This window comes from Lithobates pipiens, unplaced genomic scaffold (genome assembly GCF_037356315.1).
Source record: "Lithobates pipiens isolate NorthernLeopardFrog02 unplaced genomic scaffold, aLitPip1_a1.2 Scaffold_8, whole genome shotgun sequence".
In the NCBI taxonomy this organism is placed as follows: Eukaryota; Metazoa; Chordata; class Amphibia; order Anura; family Ranidae; genus Lithobates; species Lithobates pipiens.
The window spans coordinates 491,748,924-491,770,708 of record NW_027507903.1 but is presented as its reverse complement, the minus strand read 5'-3'; the positions used below and the strand labels follow the sequence as shown (position 1 = coordinate 491,770,708).

The 21,785-nt window shown below is 43.7% G+C and overlaps 1 protein-coding gene across 1 annotated transcript in view; it reads right to left on the bottom strand.

The window, feature by feature from the left end:
* The window catches only part of ITPR2 (inositol 1,4,5-trisphosphate receptor type 2), a 482,081-nt gene that overhangs the window by 93,484 nt on the left and 366,812 nt on the right, over positions 1–21,785 (bottom strand). The window contains exons 46-47 of the mRNA XM_077469087.1: positions 18,979–19,086; positions 10,603–10,795 (exon numbers count right to left, since the gene is read on the bottom strand). Of these exons, the coding sequence (XP_077325213.1) occupies positions 10,603–10,795; positions 18,979–19,086 (301 nt within the window). The remainder of the gene's footprint in view (positions 1–10,602; positions 10,796–18,978; positions 19,087–21,785) is intronic.

The window sequence follows — 21,785 nt, the reverse complement described above, 5'->3', positions numbered from 1 at the left end:
TATTTTGGTGGTATTTGATCACCTCTATGGTTTTTATTTTTTGCGCTACAAATAAAAAAATACCGAAAATTTTGAAAAAAAAAATGTTTTTTTTTTGTTTCAGTTTCAAGACTTTGTAAATAAGTACGTTTTCTCCTTCACTGATGGGCACTGATGGGGCTACACTGATGGGCACTGATAAGGCGGCACTGATGGGCACCAATGATGTGGCACCAATGAAGTGGCACTGATGAGGTGGCATTGATGGACACTGATATGTGGCACTGATAGGCGGCACTGATGGGCGACACGGATGGACACTGATAGGTGGCACAAATTGGCACTGATAGCTGACACGGATTGGCATGGATGGGTGGCACAGATGGGCATGGATAGGCGGCACAGATGGCCATGGATAGGCGGCACAGATGGGCATGGGTGGGCACTGATAGGCGGCACAGGTGGGCACTCATAGGCGGCACAGGTGGGCACTCATAGGCGGCATTGGTGTTATACTGTACTAATGGATGCCAATCAGTGCCAAACAATAATGCATGCCAATCAGTGATGCCCATTGTGGGCACTGATTGGCATCCATTATGGGCACTGATTGGCATCCATTGTGCTGACTGGCATCCCTGGTGGTCTAGGGAGGATTACCTTTTCTCTGGTGGTCTGGTGGCGTCCCTGGTGGTCCAGTGTGGGCATCCTCGGGGGGGCTGTGCTGATAATCGATCAGCACAGACCCCCCCTGTCAGAGGAGCAGCCGATCGGCTCTCCTCTACTCGCGTCTGACAGACGCGAGTGAGGAAAAGCCGATCACCGGCTCTTCCCATTTACACTGTGAACAGCCGTGATTGGACATGGCTGATCACGTGGTAAAGAGTCTCCGTCGAAGACTCTTTACCGAGATCGTAGTTGCCGGGTGTCAGACTGACACCCCGCAACAACGATCGCCGCGATGCACGCCCCCGGGGGCGCGCAGCGGCTCATAATCATGATCACGTCATATGACGTCCGATCAGGATTATGAAACCACTTTGCCGCCGTCAATTGCCTATAGGGCGGGCGGCAAGTTGTTAATAGAGAAACAAGGGTGCAATCCTCTTACCTCATGGCAGCACATAAAGAAAAAAATGAAATGGAATCCTCTACAAATTAAAGTGCAGCTAAACCCATCAATTTAACAGTTTCAAAAAATTGTAACATTCTCGGCACATGCTGGGAATGTAACTGTCACATTGCTTATGCTCTCAACCAAACTGTCAAGCCATCAAATGGCTGGTGTCATAACTGATCATATGTGCAGCATTATGGCAGTTGAAGATGAAACAGGGGCCAAGATGGCAGCTTCCTTGGCTGAAAAAATCAGGAAGGTTTAGTTCTGCCTTAATGAACGCCTAAATAGAGTTATGATTCTGGTTACTAGTAAAGTTATAAAATACCATCTTTATTAGTGCAAATATGTACAGACATTTAAAAACAATTACCCACACATAAGAAGGTTTTGAACTTTTGGACTATGAAAACTCAACTGCACATTTTATGCTTTCCTCAATGTTCAAAGTTATACATGTTGGCAAACCTTTATTTGTGGTATGCCACAGGAAAAGCGGGAGGATATTTGTTCCTCTCATACTTTAGTTTCACCAGCAGTTAACAATAAACGTATTCAGTTTTATGCAGCATATCAGTCATAGCTTTCTCCCACCTACCTACATAAAATCAGTCCCTTGAGAATTGCTAATTGTCTAAGACAGGGGTCTCCAAACTTTCTAAACAAGGGGCCAGTTTATTGTCCTTCAGACTTTAGCGGGGCCGGTCCATGGCCATTGGGAGTAGAAAATGTCCAGATGTCCAGCGAACGTAAACAATACCATATCTTTGGTGTCAGTGGGAGGACTAATGCCCTAACGTTGATGTCAATGGAAAGAATTGTGCCCTTTTGATGGGGTCAGTTGGAGGAATAGTGCCACATTATTGGTGTCAGCAACAAAAATGATGCCCTATTGTTGGTGTCAGTGGATGGAATAGTGCTCCAAGGGCCAGATAAAGGCAAGCAAATGGCCGCATCTGGCCCCAGGGCTGCAGTTTGGGGACCCCTGATCTAAAATGTACTCACCAGCAGACAGATTTTGTACACTTAATTTGGTCTTGACTGGAGATACCTGCTTATTGGTCCAAGTGGTTGATACGTTGACCTCCATGCTGTAAATCCCTATACTCTGTGCACATCTGAGATTTGTAATTTGGTATATTGGATGAAGAGCTGAGGCTGCATTATACCAGGAAAACCTCAATCATGGCACGCAAGATGAGTGCGATCAAATGGATGAATCACACGCTGGTCTCATGGCTAGCATTATCTAATCAAATTCCCCCAATGAGAGGATCATTGTGATAGCCAAAACTGCCCTCTAAATTTCAGAAAATCTGGGATCCAGGGTACAAATCTACATTCACCAACAACCTAGAAAAATACACTTCGATTTCACATCTTTGGTGATCTAGGTTATGGCGATCTATCTTCGATCTTTCTCTGATGCCTTCTATTTTCTGTCCAGCTTGTTTGTGCAAATGTGCTAAATAATTCCACAAAACTATCATTGTTTTAAATTGTTTTAGAACTTTTGCTTACTGTGGATACTGTACAACCACTGCCATTACTGTATATGTAATGGAACTGTATTCTGAGCTCAATAAACAGAGTTTTAAAGATATATACATTGTCTGCTTCCCTATACCAATCCAAATGTCAAAATCAAGACACCAAAAATAAATTTGTTAAGATCAAGACCTTTACATAAACACCACCCATTGAAAAGTTTATATCTGCTTATTTGGTTTCAATATTATTCAATATAGAGGATATATTTCATTTATCTGCATGATTTTTCCAGCACGCTTATAATTGTACTATTTGTACTCCGACCACAGAGATAACACATGACAAGCTTTTCTTAGAATACCACTCCAGTGCTCGGTATTCCAGCTTAAAAGCATATGTCAAGGTTCATATTGTGTTAATCTGATTTTATAAATGCTTAAAATATACCTATGTGTGGGCAACTGTATTGATATGTCTTTGAATATTTGCACTAAATAAAGAAATTATTAGTTTATGATTTCCTGGTAACTGGAATCATGACTCTATTTAGGATCATTCACACAAGTGGCATGCTCTACTTTTCTCTAAAAAGTGATCTGCAGGGGATCACCTTTCCAGAGGCTGTTTGCAGACAGTTTACAGGCATTTGAGAGGTGATACTGTTGCCACCTAAATGCTTGTTTTTCTTTTTTTTTCAACCCCTATGGTTATTTTTCCATCCCAATGGGAATTTTACACTGAGCTACCACAACCCAACCGTGATAGTCACATCTGGTGTTTGGTTGCAGCACAGTCCCATTGGTTTTAATGGGCGAGTTAACAGGCGCTTTTACCTGACAAAGTCATAATGTCTAGCTAGGATTGGCATGCCATGCACTAAAGCAGGGGTCTCCAAACTTTCTAAAGAAAGGGCCAGTTTACTGTCCTTCATACTTTAGGTGGGCCGAACTGTGCCCAGTGGGAGTAGACAATGCCCGATCTAGGAGAAAAAAATAGTTGGGGGGGTTATTTACTAAAGGCAAATCCACTTTGTACTGAAAGTGCACTTGGAAGTAAAGTCGCTGTAGATCTGAGGGGGACATGCAAGGAAAATAAAAAACAGCATTTTAGCTTGCACATGATTGGATGATAAAATCAGCAGAGCTTCCACTCATTTCAGATCTACCCCTCAGATTTAGTGCAGTGCAAATTGGGTTTGCCTTTCGTAAATAACCCCCTCGTGTCAGTGAAAGGAATAGTGCCTCATTGTTGGTGTCAGTGGTAGGACTACTGCCCCATCGTTGGTGTCAGTGGCAGGAATAACGCCTCAAGGGCTGGATACAGGCAAGCAAACGGCCGCATCCAGAACAAGGGCCGCAGTTTGAAGGCCACTGCACGAAAGCATCAGAGAAATGTGTACTTAACCCTCTGGATACTATGTAATTTTGATGATGGGTTGGTGATTTTACTGCCCCTCCCTGGCTGCCTGTGTGAACCAAGCCTTTAGGTCTTGATCTTTATTAGGAAAGAAAATAGACATAAGGTTTAACCTTCCTGACTCTACCCAAAACCAAAATAGCTCCAATTTAAATTATATGTAAACCATAACAATGATCTTATCTTATTTTTGCCATTTTCGTCTGTTAAATATTTCGTTATACAAGTGCAAAAAACAAAACAAAAAACAAACTGTTGATCCTTCCAGAAACCTAGTTGGCACTTAACTTTCTGTGCACACTAAAGTGTTTTCTCAATAATGTCATTGGACGTCCAGTCCCAACAATTAAACCACCGCCTGGCACGCCATTTTGCTATAGGCCAGGCAGGATGTGGTTAAAGATGAACTCTGGGAAATATTGTCTAAATACAAGAGGCATGTGTATTCTTATATATTGGCGTACTTTGTGTATTTCTACCATCTGTGCAATAATCCAGTGTGAAATATTGCCTCTGTGCAGGAGCTTCCTGTAATAAAGTCTAGTTATTGCTACTTTATCTCACCTGTACATTCCTGGGCACAGGTGAGGCTGAGATGTAGGCACTGGTGAGGCTGCATAGATGCGCACAGCTGAGCCCTGCATTCTTTATGTAGTGCACTCCTTAGCCCTGCATTTTTTATGCTTTCCTATGGGACACGTGCACATCAATGCTTTTTTCAGCCGCTGCGTTTTTTGAATGGCTCTGGGATTTTTAAGTGCAAAACAGTGCTTTTTTTGCTTTTTTGGTACAATAGACTTCAACGGAAAAGCTGCAGGAAAGCATGTAGTGCCTTTTTGCAGCGATTTTTGGCACGATTTGCAGTTTTTTAATCTGTCCAACAACTATTCAGCCCAAAAAAAATGCAAAACGCAAATCGCGATAAAATCGCATGCAAAAATGCAAAACCCACAGCAAAATGCACTGCAGAAAAGAATCAAAAGCTAACTGCATAGGTGTGAACCGAGCCAATGTCTACCAATTCAGTTACTGGAATATGAAATTTCTTCTGCATTCGGGTGATTGCGGTGGGGGATTTGCTGGCAGAATGGGTAGGACACCTGCATTCACTAATTCATGAGCAGGCAGGCATGTCAGGGACGAGCTAAATGACAGATCTTCCTCTGCTGATCTTCAGGTAATAAAGCAGCTGGGGCTCCTGCAGGGAAGTTTTCATTTAAATAAAAATGTTTCATCGTTTCATTTAGAGGTATGAAAAACCATCGACGCAGAGAGAGAAAACCTGAGTACCGCCAATGTGAGCATGATTACGTAACACCGGGCCATTATGCTAAAGTGCAAATCCATCACAGCTTACTAACTTTCTAGACAGTCAGATTGCAACTATCATTGCAACAAGATAATCAGAATGTAATGGCTTAATCATGATTGGATACAGTTCCAACAGCCCCCATTCACATGCCCCCCATCCCGGCCCTGGAAACAAACAAAGGGATTTTGAAAAAAATAACCAATTTTGCCAAAGCCGAAACTCTCAGCTGCACTACATGTGCTGCATAGGTGAAATCTTCTTAAAAAGTCTACTCTTTTTTCCCTATTTAGAACTTGTGGAAGGGGGTATTTAGGGTAGGTACTTTATAGCATTTACTATTCATTGTTTCTGTTTTTTTCCTTTGTATTTCATCATATCATACAGTTGCTTTACATTTGTTTTGTGTATTTTAAATGCAGTTTCTTTCCTTTTCATAAATTATTTTTGTTCACATGCAATGTACCTTTCGACCTGTTTGACTACTATGGTAAGAGTCAATTACCCAGCTTAGCCCCTTAACTTTTTGCACATCTTAGCCCACTCCTTCACTGGGAGTGTCCTATTACTTTTTTTGCTGGCCCAGCTCCTCTGCCCTTCCCTTACCCCCTACACAACATTTTACATAGCTGCCAGGGGAGGAGTGAAGCAAGCAGCAGTGTCAGAGATCTTTAATGTCTACACAAGTGAGGCTTTTACAGGTACATAAAATGTATTAATTATGTTAAATTTACATAACTTAAGAAAATATTTCTGTTGCCATTAATGGTTTGGCAACAGGCATTTTATTTTTTTATTTTTTTTGGGGGGGGGGGGGTACTCAATTAGTACACTTTGCATTTGCAAGGTCGACTCTAAGGGTAAGTTCATAGGTTCGGGATAATGAGAGGGGTTACAATGTGATTAATGTAATAACTGCTGTTAAATCTAAAGATGATTGTACAACCAAATTGTATTGTAATTGGCCACCTTCAGCCTCAACCAAATCCTATCAGCCACATCCTGAACATAAGCAATTCTTAGGTTTACTGAAAATTGTTAGGCAATGCTTCTAATACCCAATTCTAATAAATTCAATTCATGATAAAAAAGAAATGATTTAATATTTAATAATTCTAATATCCAATATACTGTTATATTTTTCAGCATCTCTTCTCCCGGTCTTATTTTTGGGACGCCGCAGTCCAGACGCAGTGGCCGCTACATCTAAAATAATTTGCAATTAATGAGTAAAAAAAAAACAACAAAAAAAACAAGAGTTTTTTATTTTTTGTTCCCGCTAACAAGGTTTTAATTATTTAAGTCGAGGCGAGAGCCCCTTGTCAGCTGGAGGGGCGACAGTCTGCTCCCGCCTGTCTCTGGACCGAGGAGGCGCTGATGAAGTACGGCACGTTTATGAACAGAATGCCAAAGAGATCTGATTAACTAATCAAATATTAAAAGGTACAATGTGTACCGAGCCAAGACCGCGTCTTTCTTGTTCCAACCGTGAATACAAAAAAAAAAAAAAAAACTCAATGTGTACGCAGAATACCAAATATAAATTAAAGAAACGGTATCCAGCTGTGCTCCGGGCCCCTCCGGAGAGAAGACAACTCTCGCTAAAAGAGATCTAAAGACGTTGACAAGTCGCTTTAATAATTAAGTCTGCAATTAAGTCAATAAAAAAAAAAAATCACAGTGTGGGAAACATAGGAGGGGCTTAAAGACACACTCCAGTTTAAACTGAAAATGGAAGCATGAGATAAATAAGGGGAGAACGCTTTAACTGCTTGGTGTGTTATTTTTTATCCATGTGCAGCTGTAGCTGCTTTCTGACCTTGTTACATTAGGCCTTCTTTATGTAAGAGACAGCAAGGGGCTTTCAGTGGGAGTGTTCAAAAATGACTCCTCTACTTAAGAATCAGGGGTCCCAGATCTCCATACTAAAGGTGAGCGGGGATGGGCTGGTGCACAACAGCAGTGCTTGGATAAAATACTAACCTCTAGGCAATACAGTATAAAGCTGTTGTAAACCTGATCATTAAAATCTCATAAAGCTTTTAACTTGTTAATGTTATTTCAAAAGTAATTTTCGATGTACAGTGGGGAAAATTATTATTTGATCCCCGGCAGATTTTGTACATTTGCCCACTTACAAAGAAAAGAAGGGTCTATCATTTTTAAATGTATTTTAAATGATAGAGACAGACTATCAACCAAAAATCCAGAAGAAAAAAAAACACGTGATACAAATCTTACAAATTGAGTTGCAGTTCAGTGAGTAAATTAAGTATTTGATCCCCAAGCAAAACATGACTTAGTACTTGATGGAGAAAGCGCAGAGGTAAGATATTTCTTGTAGTTGGTTACCAGTTTTGCACACATCTCAGAAGGGATTTTGGTTCACTGTCATTTACAGATCTTCTCTAAATCCTTAAGAGAAGTAAAGGTTTTGTTTTTTTTCCATATTCATACTTACCTAGGCTGATGCAGCATTGGTCCGGTGCTGCATCTGTCCACTAGCGTCTCTACACTGAGAACCGAGCGATCGAACATCGCAGATGGCTTGGTTCTCGCAGCTCCCTGAGCAAAGAGCTGCTGACTATTAATCGGTAGCTCTCTGCTCTTCTCCTCCACGCTCACAGGAGCGCTGAGCTGTGGAGAGGTAGAGAGCGGCTGTCTCAGGCTCTCAGTGTCTCGCTGAGAGGCTAAGATGGGTGTCAGTCCAGGCACATGGCGGATCCAGACTTTGTCGCAATGACGCAGTGCCTGGACCGATTCCTGTGACGTCAGCAGAGAGAGTGGACTTCGGTTCACTCTTTGCTGATAACGCGTCACAGGATTGCAAAATTAACTGCATTCCTGTGATCCATGGGAGAAGCCCAGCCAAACGAGCTTTGGCTGGACTTCTCCTTTAAGGTTTCTTGGCTGTCACTTGGCAACTCAAAGTTTCAGCTCCCGCTATAAATTTTCTATAGGATTAAGGTCTGGAGACTGGCTAGGCTACTCTATAACCTTAATTGGGCTTTTTCTTGAGCCACTCTTTTGTTGTCTTGGCAGTATGTTTTGGGTCATTGTCATGCTGGAAGACCCATCCATGAGCCATCTTCAGTGTTCTGGCTGAGGGAAGAAGGTTCTCATACAAGATTTTACAATACATGACCCCATCCATTGGCCCCTCTATGTGGCAAAGTCGGAATGTACCTTTAGCGGAGAAACAGTCCCCAAAACATAATGTTTCCACCTCCATGCTTGACTGTAGGGATGGGGTTCTTAGGGTCATAGTTAGAATTTTTCTTCCTCCAAACACGGCAAGTCGAGTTAATGCCAAAGAGCTCAATTTTGGTCTCCTCTGACCAGAGCACTTTCTCCCAATCCTTCTCTGAATCATTTAGATGTTCATTGGGAAACTTCCGATGGGCCTGTACACGTGGTGTCGTCTTGAGGAGAGGGACGTTCTGAGCGCTGCAGGATTTCAATCCATGGTGGCGTATTGTGTTACCAAAGGTTTGTTTGGTGACTGTGGTCCCAACTGCCTTGAGATCATTCACAGGCTCTTCCCGTGTAGTTCTGGGCTGATCTCTCACTTTTTCATGATCATTCTTACCCCATGAGGCGAAATCCTTGCATGGAGCTCCAAACCGAGGGCGATTGATGGTTATTTTGTATTTCTTCCATTTGCGAATAATTGCTCCAACAGTCTCCTTCTCACCAAGTTTCTTGTTGATGGTCTTGTAGCCCATTCCAGTCTTGTGCAGGTCTACAATCTTGTCCCTGACGTCCTTTGACAGCTCTTTGGTCTTGGCCATGATTGTGAGGTTTGAATGGAAGAAAGAGATTTGTGGACAGGTATCTTTTATACACATGAGTTGTCATTAGGAACACCTTCTTAAATTGGCAGGACTAATCTGTGTACCACATGAGCACATACTGTAGCCAGTCTGTGGGAGCCAGAATAAGTGTTCGTTGGTAGGAAATCAAATACTAACTTTACTCACTGAACTGCAACTTAATTTATAATATTTGTATCATGTGTTTTTTTCTGGACTTTTGGTTGATATTCTGTCTCTATCATTTAAAATACACCTATGATAAAAAAATTATAGACCCGTTATTTCTTTGTAAGTGGGCAAATTGACAAAATCTGCAGGGGTTCAAATAATTATTTTTGCCACTGTATCTGAAATTGCAGATTTCATTAAAACAATCTTGTGTGATTCTGCCATGAAGGTCCTTGTTCAGTCACCACCTGTTATATGATGACAACACTCTCCCCCTGTCTCCCAATTGTGCTCCTGCATTTGTCACCCCGTCACACGTGCTTCCGACAGAGACAACATTCATTTCAACGCACATTGCGTAGGCATGGCCCACTGTTGTCTCCATCAAAAAAATAACACCAGGTATTTTATAAAAAAGCAAACACTACTGTTTGTGATATGCTGTGCTTTAGGAAACTAAGGGGTTGATTTACTAATGGCAAATAGACTGTGCACTTTTGCAAGTGCAGCTGCTCCAGAGCTTAGTAAATCATCCATCATCCAATCATTTGCAAGCAAAAATGGGGTTTAATTTGTTGTCCTTGTATGTGATTGGGTGTTCTTTGTAAAGTAAAAAATGACCTCAATTACTAAACTCTGAAGCAACTGCACCTGCAAAAGTGCACAGTCTTTTTGCCTTAAGGCCCCTTTCACACTGGGGCGATGCTGGCGGCATAGCCGCGCTGCCCCATTGATTTCAATGGGTAGGAGCGGTTTAGGAGCGGTGAATACACTGCTGTTTTCACCGCTCCAAAGATGCGGCTAGCAGGACTTTTCTCACCGTCCTGCTAGCGCACAGCTCCAGTTTGAAAGTCCTTCCGGCTTTCACACTGGAGTGAAAGGGGCCGGTTTTTTTCAGGCGCTATTTTTAGCGCTGTAGCACCTGAAAACCACCCCAGTGTGAAAGGGGCCTTAGTAAATCACCCCCTAAATGTCATGCAGTATCTTTAAAAACTTTTGAAATAGACTTTCCAAACATTTTGAAGTGGGATCAATAATGAGTACTTTTAAAACCAGTGTGAGCGTTTGTTACCAACTAACCTACACCTAATACTGCGCTGATCTTTCTGGGTTGTGGATATTGTTCTAACCAACTTTTAAATCAGTAACCCTTTACTAAAGCTCATTCCAAGGCTCGTGGAAACAATAAGGGTGTGTCAAGGGAAGTACCCTAGTTGATCACAAAGCCGCACCCTCTCAGCTGTTACCTGCCCCCCTCTCTAAGGCCACACCCCCTGTATTTAACCAGTTAGGATGACTCCACTTACTCCGGATTTTCTTCTGCCATTTCATCTCGTTATAGAGGTCCTCTGTCTGCTGAAAGAAATCATTAATTTTGCTGCCCTGCTCATCCCTCTCGGTGCTGTTGAACACTCGGTGCATAGACTCTTTGGTGAGATACTCGCAGATGTTTGGTACGGGGAACACGATCTGCTCCATGGTGCGATCATGGCGGACAATCTGAAAAAACAAGAAACATAAATCAACGACTTATGCTTTGTCTAGTTTTTCTTCATAAGGCACAAACACGTCAGTTGTGCTATAATGGCTACAAAAGAACACAAATGGACAACATACACATAAAAAGGATACAATAATGCTACAGAGTAAAGCTGGGTACACACTCAAGAATTTTCTTTAGATTTTTTTCCTTTAGATTTACCAAAACCATATAATATGAGGTCAAACTTAAACACTTTCAATGTGTATGTAAACAGGCAGGCCCTTGCACTACATAGTTGAAGGTAAATCTAAAGGAAATCGAACAACTAAAGTTGTAAAATGTGTATCCAGCTTTACTTGTACTTAAAGTGATGGTAAAGGCATACATTTATTTAATTAAAATAATAAACACGCTTATAATCGATCTGTGTAATGGTATTACATAGAGCTGCCCCAAACCTCCTCCTCTTTTGTGTACGCCACCATAGCAAGTGGTTTGATTTGGCGGCACATGTGGAGGCTCGCTCCCTCCTTACAGTATTTGACTGACAGCAGCGGGAGCCAATGGCTCCCACTACTGTCTCTGTACCTGTGAGATAGAAGGAGAAAAGACAAGCACTGAGCTGCATTGGAAGTGGGGTCAGTATGTATTTGGGGGGGCTGATCATGGAAGGTTTTTGATTTTCATGCAGAAAATGTATTTACAACCACTTTAAATCAATTTCAAAGTTCTCAGTTATTAAACCAAAATGATCCATGGGTTTGCAGCCTTCTCCTTCAGACTGGAAATCTTTGTAATACACTGAAAAGCAAATGGAAAGCATGCCAGCACATGCAAAAAAATAGAACTTTATTAGAAGTTAGACTGACACGTTTCAAGGACTGACCCTCTTGTTCAGAGCTCTGTAGCTGCTTTCTCCACCATGTTGCTAACCTGTAGCCACTATCTCCAGCATGGGTCCTAGCTGATGCGTTTCAAAGACAGACTCTATTCTTTAGATTTCTAAAGCCTCTGTCTCAAGCATGTTGCTAACAAGTAGCCGCTGTCTCCAGCGCAGGCCCTGGTTGATGCATTTCAAGGGTGGATTATTTTCTTCAGAGTTCTGTAGACGTTTTCTCCAGCAGTCAATAATGTGTAGGCACTGTCTCCAGAGTGCATCTTAGTTAACATGTTTCAAAGATGGACTTTCTTCTTCAGAGCTCTGTACCTGCTGTCTCTAGCATACGTCTTAGTTGACACATTTTTTAGGGCAAACTCTTCTTTAGTTCTGTTGCCACTGTATCCAGCATGTTGATATCGTGTGGCTGCTGTCTCTGGGGTATGTGCTAGTCTACTGTTTTCAAGGGTGGACCCCTGTAGCTGGAGTCTACAGCATGTGCCCTAGTTTACGTGTTTCAAGGGCAAACTCTCTTCGTCAGAGCTCTGTAACCGATGTCTCCAGCATGTTGCTAATGTTTAGTCACCAGCTCCAGCATACATCCTAGTTGACACATTTCAAGGGCTGACCCTTTTCTTCAGCACACTGCCAAGTGAAAGCACTTCAAGGGCAGACTCTCTTCTTCGGAGTTATGTAGCTGCTGTCTCCAGCATGTTGCTAATGTGTATAGAACTATAGGCAAATTTTTTTTTTTCATTTTTGATGAGGGTTATAACCCATAGCCAAATAGGAAGTGAGAGGAAATCCCTACAAATTAAAGGAAATTTCTTGGGGACCCCCAGATCACCAGAACTATTGAAATCACCAGAACCTCATTGGAAGATTCCCCTTCTTTTCTGGGGACAACCCAAATTTTGTGATTTTCTTTTACTTTCACTTTCAATGATAATAGTAAACAGGACAAAAAAGATGATGAATCTACTTAACAGGGACACAGGCACCAATAAAAACTGACAGGTGTTCTAATCCCTCTCAACTCTATCCCAAAACTAAAAAAAATAAAATGTTTTGCCTTTAGTTATACTTTAAGCCCCCAACATCCAACCCTTAAGTGTATGTAAATACGGAGGCTGGGTTCATACTGATTCGAATTGGGTGCCGATTTCCCTGCATCCAGGATGCTCTCAATGGAGCCGATTCACACACCTTCGGGCAGCTGCCGTCCAAATTGCAGAAGGGTCCTGTGCTTCTTCTGGACCATTTCATGTGTGAATTCAGCCAAAAATTCAGACCTGATTTGCATCTGAAGTGGTGACCAGACACGCATCGGACCCCCGCAGCCACAGCTAGTGTGATCATATGCTCCCTTTGGCCTGTTTTGTTATATCTTGTCTTAACATACCCTTTAACCAGTGCCTTACAGCATAACCTGACCCTAACCATAAAGCATATTCTAAAGCCAAAAATAAACATTCAATTTACTCAAGTTCTTAGATGTTTTTTCAGGCTTTTTTTCAATTTTTTCGATGTTTTCCCTGGTGATCCTGTGAATAACACATTTCCTGACCCTGGATGGCTACATTCACTCCTCCACTGTGTCTTTGGAGCGAGTCATGGTTGCCACCAAGGCTGGTCCGTAAACATGTCTGAGCTGTGTACATTTCAAAACTTTTCAAAACAGTATTGACTGATAAACAAGTCCTGGCAGTGGCAGGTAAAACAGTTCCACAATATATACGGTATTTAATTTCTGTATTTAGCTGCTTGCCTGGAGTTCAGCTTTAAATGATGACCACAATGAAATACAGTATTTCTTATGAAATAGATATGATATAATATAGCACAGCAACTGGGTATTACACAGTTAATGCTGAGTCTCCTGTGGAATGGCTATAAATCAGACTCTCTATGCAGTAGAGAAAGGTAAAAGGGACATATGATCAGGTGCATCTGCCAGACTATAATTTATATATCTACAAAGCAGCCCCCCGCAGGTCACAAAGCGACAGCGGAGAGCCTAGAATGGACACCTGCAGTGTTTAATAGCTGCATTCTTATGAGGGTGTTTTATTTCATTTAAAGGGTGCTGTGAACTTACATTTGTAAAGATTTGGCAAAGAAGGGTGACAAAAACATGTCAGTAATGTTTTCTTAAAGCCCAGTAGAAGTCTCACACCTCTTCTCTGTATAGTCCTGTATCAGTCTCTATTTTGGTTTATAACTGATTGAGAATGCCGTAAGCCGCGTACACACATAGCCGTCTGTCCGACGTACTTAGTCTGGCGGACGTCCACCAGACTGTCCGTCGGAATTTCCGAACGGGCTACTTGCCCACACACGGCACTTTTTCAGCGGACTAATACGGCGTACTAAGCCCGCCGTACTAAGTCCGCCGTACTTTCGAAATGAACGGACTCGCCCACACACGCGGAGGAAAGTCCGCTCATTTCGAGCGCGTCTCCAGGTAGGCGGGGCCCGCGAAGGAGACGTCGCTGGCCCCGCCGCCTGGTATGGACTTAAAGGGGAACCCCAACGCCGAAAAAAATCGGCGTGGGGGTCCCCCCCAAGTCCACAACAGACCCTTGTCCGAGCACGCTTCCCGGCCGGCCAGGAAAGGGGGGCGAGCGAGCGCCCCCCCCCCTCCTGAGCCGTACCAGGCCACGTGCCCTCAACATGGGGGGTGCCTTGGGGAAGGGGGGGCCGCGCGGCCCCCCCACCCCAAAGCACCTTGTCCCCATGTTGATGAGGACAAGGGCCTCTTCCCGACAACCCTGGCCGTTGGTTGTCGGGGTCTGCGGGCGGGGGGCTTATCGGAATCCGGGAGCCCCCTTTAATAAGGGAGCCCCCGGATACCGGCCCCCCCACCCTATGTGAATGAGTATGGGGTACAATGTACCCCTACCCATTCACCTGTAAAATAAAAGTACAAAAAAAAACACAACACACAAGATAAAATACTTTATTGCACAGCTCCGGGGGTCTTCCGTCTTCGGGGGTCTTCTCGCCGGACTCCTCCGCTATCTTCTTGTAGCTCTTTTGCTAGCGGAGGAGTCCGGCTTTCTTCCTCGCCGCCGGCCTCTTCTCCCGACTTCGGGGCTCTTGTCCCCCTCTTCGGTTCTTCTGCCGGGCCACCGCGCCTTCTTATAGCTCTTTTACAGGCGGTGGCCCGGTCTTCTGTCGCCGCTGCCGCCTTCCGTTCTTCTTCTTCTTCTCCAGGAGATGTTGACTCGACGATCTCTCCGGCCACAATGCCAGGGACGCCCTGCGCTGCCACTTATATAGGGACAAGGGGCGGTGTCACATGGCTTTATGTCACATGGGTTGGTCACATGGGTTGATGTCACATGGGGACTGTGACATCGTAAGGGGGCGGGGTCACCATGTGACACCAACACATGTGACATAAAGCCACGTGACACCGCCCCTTGTCCCTATACAAGTGGCCCCCGGATTCCGATAAGCCCCCCACCCGCAGACCCCGACAACCAACGGCCAGGGTTGTCGGGAAGAGGCCCTTGTCCTCATCAACATGAGGACAAGGTGCTTTGGGGTGGGGGGGCCGCGCTCGCTCGCCCCCCTTTCCTGGCCGGCCGGGTAGCGTGCTCGGACAAGGGTGTGTTGTGGACTTGGGGGGGACCCCCACGCCAATTTTTTCAGCGTTGGGGTTCCCAATTAAGTCCATAGCAGGCGGCGGGGCCAGCGACGTCTCCTTCGCGGGCCCCGCCTACCTGGAGACCCGCTCGAAATGAGCGGACTTTTCTCCGGGCGGGAAAAGTCCGCTCATTTCAAAAGTACGGCGGACTGGCATACACACGGCCGGATTGTCCGCCGAAATGCGAGTACGGCGGGCAGATTGGTGTGCAACACGGCATTCTAAGTCCGCCGTACTTTCGGGTCATAAAAGTATGCCGGAGGCTACACACGGGGGGATTGTTTGGCGGACTTGAGTTTGGCGGACTTGAGTTTGCCGGACTTTTCCACCGGATTGTCTGATCGTGTGTACGCGGCATTACAATCCCTTTTCCTGCAGCTCCCTGTACTCCCCTTCCAGTGCTCTGTGCTGGCAGAGCTAAGTGATAGCCACACCCACATCACGTGCCCGCACACAGAGGAAGAGGGGCGTGTTTGACCAGATCGGTTAAACTATGGTGTGCACAGGGCAGTTTGGGAAATCTACGGAGCCTTGTGCTCTTTGTAGTCACATTTCTGCCCACTGCACAAATAAGGAAGTGGAGCATTTAGAAAGTATTTAGCTGGGCTCTTCTGTAATTAAACAGTGTGAAAAGGTTAGGCCTCCTGCTTGTATGGCTGCCTGTTGCTGCTAAGGAGACCGAGGTGACTGCTGTTACTGAGACAAAAAACAAGGAGAAACACATCATTTTACAGTTGTTGCCTTTACAGAAGGAAACATCTTCCTACTAGGGCACCGGTTTGAATCTGAATTCCAGCTTCCCCCTCTCCTGCACCTCTGTACAGGCTCCTCTCCTGTGCTGAAATATCTCACTCTGATTTCACTGCACACTGTGAGCTGCTAACAAGATGTATTAGAAGCTGCAGATACAACCTCCGTCTTATTTTCTGACTAGTGGATTACCAGCATCATCTAGCTCTTTCTTCCTGACTGTCCCTGGCTTGACCTTTTCATTTACTGACTTAAAGTTCTTTTAATAAAGGAGGCGTAGCATCACATGTGGGCATTACCTAAAGCTCTGTGCATGCAAATACAGCCCGCCCAGGAGCTCCAGACTGACAGTCATCCATCAAGGCATTTTGATTATTTGCAGAACTTCAACCAAGAGCCAGCCCAATACTTGCATCAGGGCTGAGGGTGTTCGAGAAGAGTACTGCAGCAGAGGGCTGTGATGTGTTCGAAAGTGTGCAGAACCCTTCCATCCCCTCCCACCAGCAATGATTTGGCTGCATTGCATAGAGCAGGGGTCACCAATCTTTCTAAACAAAGGGCCAGTTTACTTACCTTCAGACTTTAGGGGGACCGGCCTGTGGACAGTGGGAGTAAATAGTGCCCCATCATTGGTGTCAGTGGGATGAATAGTGCCCCATCATTGGTATCAGTGGGATGAATAGTGTCCCATCATTGGTATCAGTTGGATGAATAGTGTCCCATCATTGGTGTCAGTTGGATTAATAGTGTCCCATCATTGGTGTCAGTGGGATGAATAGTGCCTCATCGTTGATGTCAGTGGGATGAATAGTGCCTCATCGTTGATGTCAGTGGGATGAAAAGTGCCTCATCGTTGATGTCAGTGGGATGAATAGTGTCCCAACATTGGTGTCAGTGGGATGAATAGTGCCCATCGTTGGTGTCAATGGGATGAATAGTGTCCCATCATTGGTGTCAATGGGATGAATAGTGTCCATCATTGGTGTCAGTGGGATAATAGTGCCCATCATTGGTGTCAATGGGATGAATAGTGTCCCATCATTGGTGTCAGTGGGATGAATAGTGTCCCATCATTGGTGTCAGTGAGATGAATAGTGCCCCATCGTTGGTGTCAGTAGCATGAATAGTGCGGATTGTTTGTATCAGTGGCAGGAATTATGCCCCCATTGTTGGTGTCAATGGCAGGAATAGTGCCTCAAGGGCCGGATAAAGGCAAGCAAAGGGCCACATCCATCCCTCAGGCCACAGTTTGGAGACCACTGGCATAGAGAAACACAGATACCCAGTGATGATATTACTGGTTCTAAAATAATGTAATGAAAAAATAAAGTTTTTATTTAAAAATGCCATTAATTTGTCAATGAGAGCAGAAGGGAGGAATGAGGGAAGGCAAAATATAACCTGATTAAACTTCAGCTTTAAAAGACAGTTTTAGAGATTTCTTCTCCCTTTCTGTTTCTGTTTCCTGTTTCCTGTCCTGATGCAAGAAGTGAACAAACAAAAACAAAGCCTGACAGAAGGTATAACCATTCCCTATTCCATGCAAAACGAAGCAAAAAATTGGCACTGAATACACTTAAAGCTGAACGCGAGGAATTCAGCCACCACTTACAAAGTGCAGGCACACTATGGGTTAAGTCCAAGGAGGTGCATGACCTCTCCTGGATTATCTCTATTATTTATATCTGACAGGTTTATGCCTCTGGTGGAGCATACACTGACACTCAGGGCTGTGAGAGAGAGAGGAGAGGAATACAGAGCAGCTATGCCTGCCCCTCCCCTCTGATGCCCATTCAGAGAAGCCTTTATATTTTGTGAATAAGCTCACATAATACAAATGCTTCTGTGATTAGGCAGGAGGAGGGAGGGGCAGGCAAAGTGGATGCACCGATTGTAATGTTGAAGATACTTAGACCTGAAGCATCAGCTTCGGGCTCCCGGAAATACAATAGTCTTCCAGGAGTGCAATAAAACGACCAGATGTAAAAAATAGAGATAATAGAGATAAGCCCAAGAGATGTCATGCAGCTCCAACCTAAAGTAGAACTATAGGCAACATTTTTTTACATTTTGGATAGAGTAAGGGAGGGCTATAACCCCTGTAAGGTTTATTTTTGCTCTCTTCGTTCCATTAGGGAAATGTACCTTCACTTCCTGTCCCATAGCCAAACAAGAAGTGAGTGGAAACCCCTGAAAATTAAGGTAATCTCTTGGGGGTCACCAGATCCAGTGTCCCCATTGCAAGATTTCCCCTCCAATTTGGTATCTTTTACTTTCACTTTCAATGATAATGGTAAAAAGGACAAATAGAGTGAATCTCCCCAACGGGACAGATATAGCAATAAAAACTGACAGGTGTTCTAATTCCTCACCATATCCAAAGCTGAAAAAAAAAACTTTTGTCTTTAGTTATACTTTAACTCATTGGGGATTATTTACAAAAGGCAAATCCACTTTGCACTACAAGTGCACTAGGACGTGCAGTCGCTTTAAATCTAAGGGGTAGATCTGAAATGAGGGGAAGCTCTGCTGATTTTATCATCCAATCATGTGCAGGCTAAAATGCTGTTTTTTATTTTCCTTGCATGTCCCCCTCGGATCTACAGCGACTGCAGTTCCAAGTGCACTTGTAGGGCAAAGTGGATTTACCTTTAGTAAATAGCCCCCATAGAGTGCCTTCACTTTTTTACAAAGGAGCTGATATCATGGAATTCAGCTTTTAAACCAGCTCATGGTCACAAAAAAGGAAAGTGAGAGTGCTGCAAGTGGGCTTAAAAAACACCAGTTTGACATGCAGGATGTATATGACAGAGAAGGTGGCCACGAGTCTGCCAAGCTCTGTCTAGTGTCTTTGCATGAAAGTACCAAGAGGTTTTATGCAGCCCCGGTGATTTCCCACCACATCAAACCCTTTCCTCTACCTCAATCTGAGCCGTATGGTTAGCGTAGTACTTCAAAGCTTCATCACCGCCATCTGGGTCGTTCCCCGGCCTCAGCATTTGCTGTAATAACTTGGAATGTCGTGCCAACTGAAAAACAGGAACATTTCATTCATGTGAATGAGACGTGCAGATATTTTGCCAACGTGAACATTTTGCTGCACTGAACTAATATTGAAGAGACGTAAGGCTGTCGGTGGACAGTTAGGAATCATTTTAGGTCTCCATAGCCTTTTTCAGAAGTCTTCAAATGGACTTTGCAGTAACTTTACAATGCCACAGAAATACATTTGTTAAATGACACACTGGGGGGTTATTTACTAAAGGCAACTCCACTTTGCACTGAAAGTGCGCTTAGAAGTGCAGTCGCTGTAGATCTGAGGGGTACATCTGAAATGAATGAAAGCTCTGCTGATTTTATCATCCAATCATCTGCAATCGTAAATGCCTTTTTTTATTTTCCTTGCATGTCCCCCTCGGATCTACAGCGACTCACTTCCAAGTTCACTTTCAGTGCACTTGTAGTATAAAGTGAAGTTGCCTTTAGTAAATAACCCCTAATGGGGTTGTTTTACTAAAGGCAAAAAGGCTGTGCAATTTGCAAAGCGCAGTTACTCCAGAGCTTAGTAAATGAGGTAAGGCTTCACTATGCAAAGAGTACCCGATCACGTGCAAAGAAAATAAAAAATAAATGGCATTTTTGCTTGCACATGATTGGATAATGGAAGTCAGCATAGCTTTGGCTCATTTACTAAGCTCTGAAGCAAGTGCACTTACAGAATGCAAATACAGTCTATTTTCCTATAGTAAATCAACCCATTTATGCAGTAACAGTATAATTTCATCAGAAAAGCTCCACATTTTATCACTAAAAAGAGCTCTAGCCAGTGACTTTGCTTATGACAAGATAACATCATCAGTCTGGTGCAGGGAGCGGAAAGCATTTCCTCAGACTCCTCACCCCACTGATTAGACTGTAACAATTACCTTTGTAGCCATTGACAAGGTGAGGGGCTGCGGCAGGGGCAGATTGGTGTCAGACATTTGTAAACAAAGCCAAGAACTACACAGGCAGCAGGATTTACATGACCGCATCATCTCTGAGCTGGCATCACAGTCCAGGAAGTGGATAGTCACCCGGGGTGATGCCTGAACAAAGATGGCTCGGTCTTTCTGGACAAAAAAGCAGATGAAGGCATTGTCAAGGGGAGCAGTGTGATAATTTGCGATTTTATTCCCAATGCAATATTGTTTGTCACGGTTTTGTTACTATTTCATCCTGGTGTGATACATTTCTTTCAATGGAAGACTCAATGTAAAATTTTTCTCAATGCCAAATTTAGCATTTTTTTTTTTTACGTTTTTTTTCTCCCCCAGTCTGTCCACCTTTTAACATTTAAAAAAAAAAAAAAAAACATTCCCACGTGAAACTTTAACCGTAAAACAAATGTGTGGCAAAGCGAAAGAGCAATTATTTCGCCATCTTTGTGGATAAGCCCCCTTAGCCTTGATGTGCAAACAAAAGCAACAGCACCCTGCGAACGCTGCAAAGAACAAAAGATTTCGATCGCTCTGCATCAATGCGAGCCAGAAGACCGCTATCTTTTATCTGCTTCTCGGGGTTGCAAATTATAATGGTATTTTGAGAGAACTCCGAGTTATTCAAGGTAAGGCACAACAGGGAATGGTCTAATCAGGTCTGCGGGGACCCAGAACTTCCCCGATCAACGTCTACTTGGCAGAACTTTCAATTAGCTGCGCGGACTGAAATCCTAGCAGAGAACGTCTCGCACGCGTCGTCATGAAAAAGAACACCGATTGAGATAACGCAGGGGAGCAAAGGGTGATGCAGGGGACAGATTAATTACCTGGATCAGAGCTAGGCAGTAAATTGCATGACCTCACGTGACCTGCTTATTCTGAGTTCTAAGTGTGTAACATTCTACGCCAACAAGGCTGGGGCCTGGGCATGTGGATAGGCAGCAAAGGCCAGGACTGGAGGCAGGAAGGGGACTGCATGGCAATGAATGTGTCATGGTTTCAGAAGTCTTTTTTATGCAAGTGTTTTGGCAGAAAAATATAATAAATTCATGTCAAATTTCAAAGATATGTACAAGATATGAGTTCCATGAAAACGCTTTGTGCACAAACATTTCTAATTCCATAGGAAAAATAAAGCAAGAAAAATCCTATAGGGTTTAGTATATGAGTGATCTTTTTTTGGATAATTCATCAGCAGCAGAACTGCAAATGAAAGCATTCTCCTACTACTATGGCTTTTTTCTCTTGCTGACCAACACACTGCAGGTTCTTGCCTGCCAATATGGAAGTATCAATGTTGCGGACCAGCAATAGCATGAAACTATAACAGCAGGCAAATTCCCTCTTTAGTAATCTTGTTGCTGGAAAGTTGCCGACAGGTGGGATATGGTCCCAAAGGCTTATCGTGAACTACCCTGTTTCCCCCGAAAATAAGACCTAGCGTGATTGTCAGTGATGGCTGCAATATAAGCTCTACCCCCCAAATAAGCCCTAGTTAAAGTCCTATATTCAGGTTAGGGCTTGTTTTCGGGGAAACAGAGTAGGGCTTATTTGGGGGGGTATGGCTTATATTGCAGCCATCAACGACAATCACGCTAGGTCTTATTTTCGGGGAAACAGGGTATGGGCACAGTAAATTTATTATAAATATATTCATCAATAGCTACAAATTTTTAAAAACCCTTTTTGTGCACCTAATGCTTTTGTAACCTCCGATATTACCATGCAAAAGTAGCAGTGACATCATT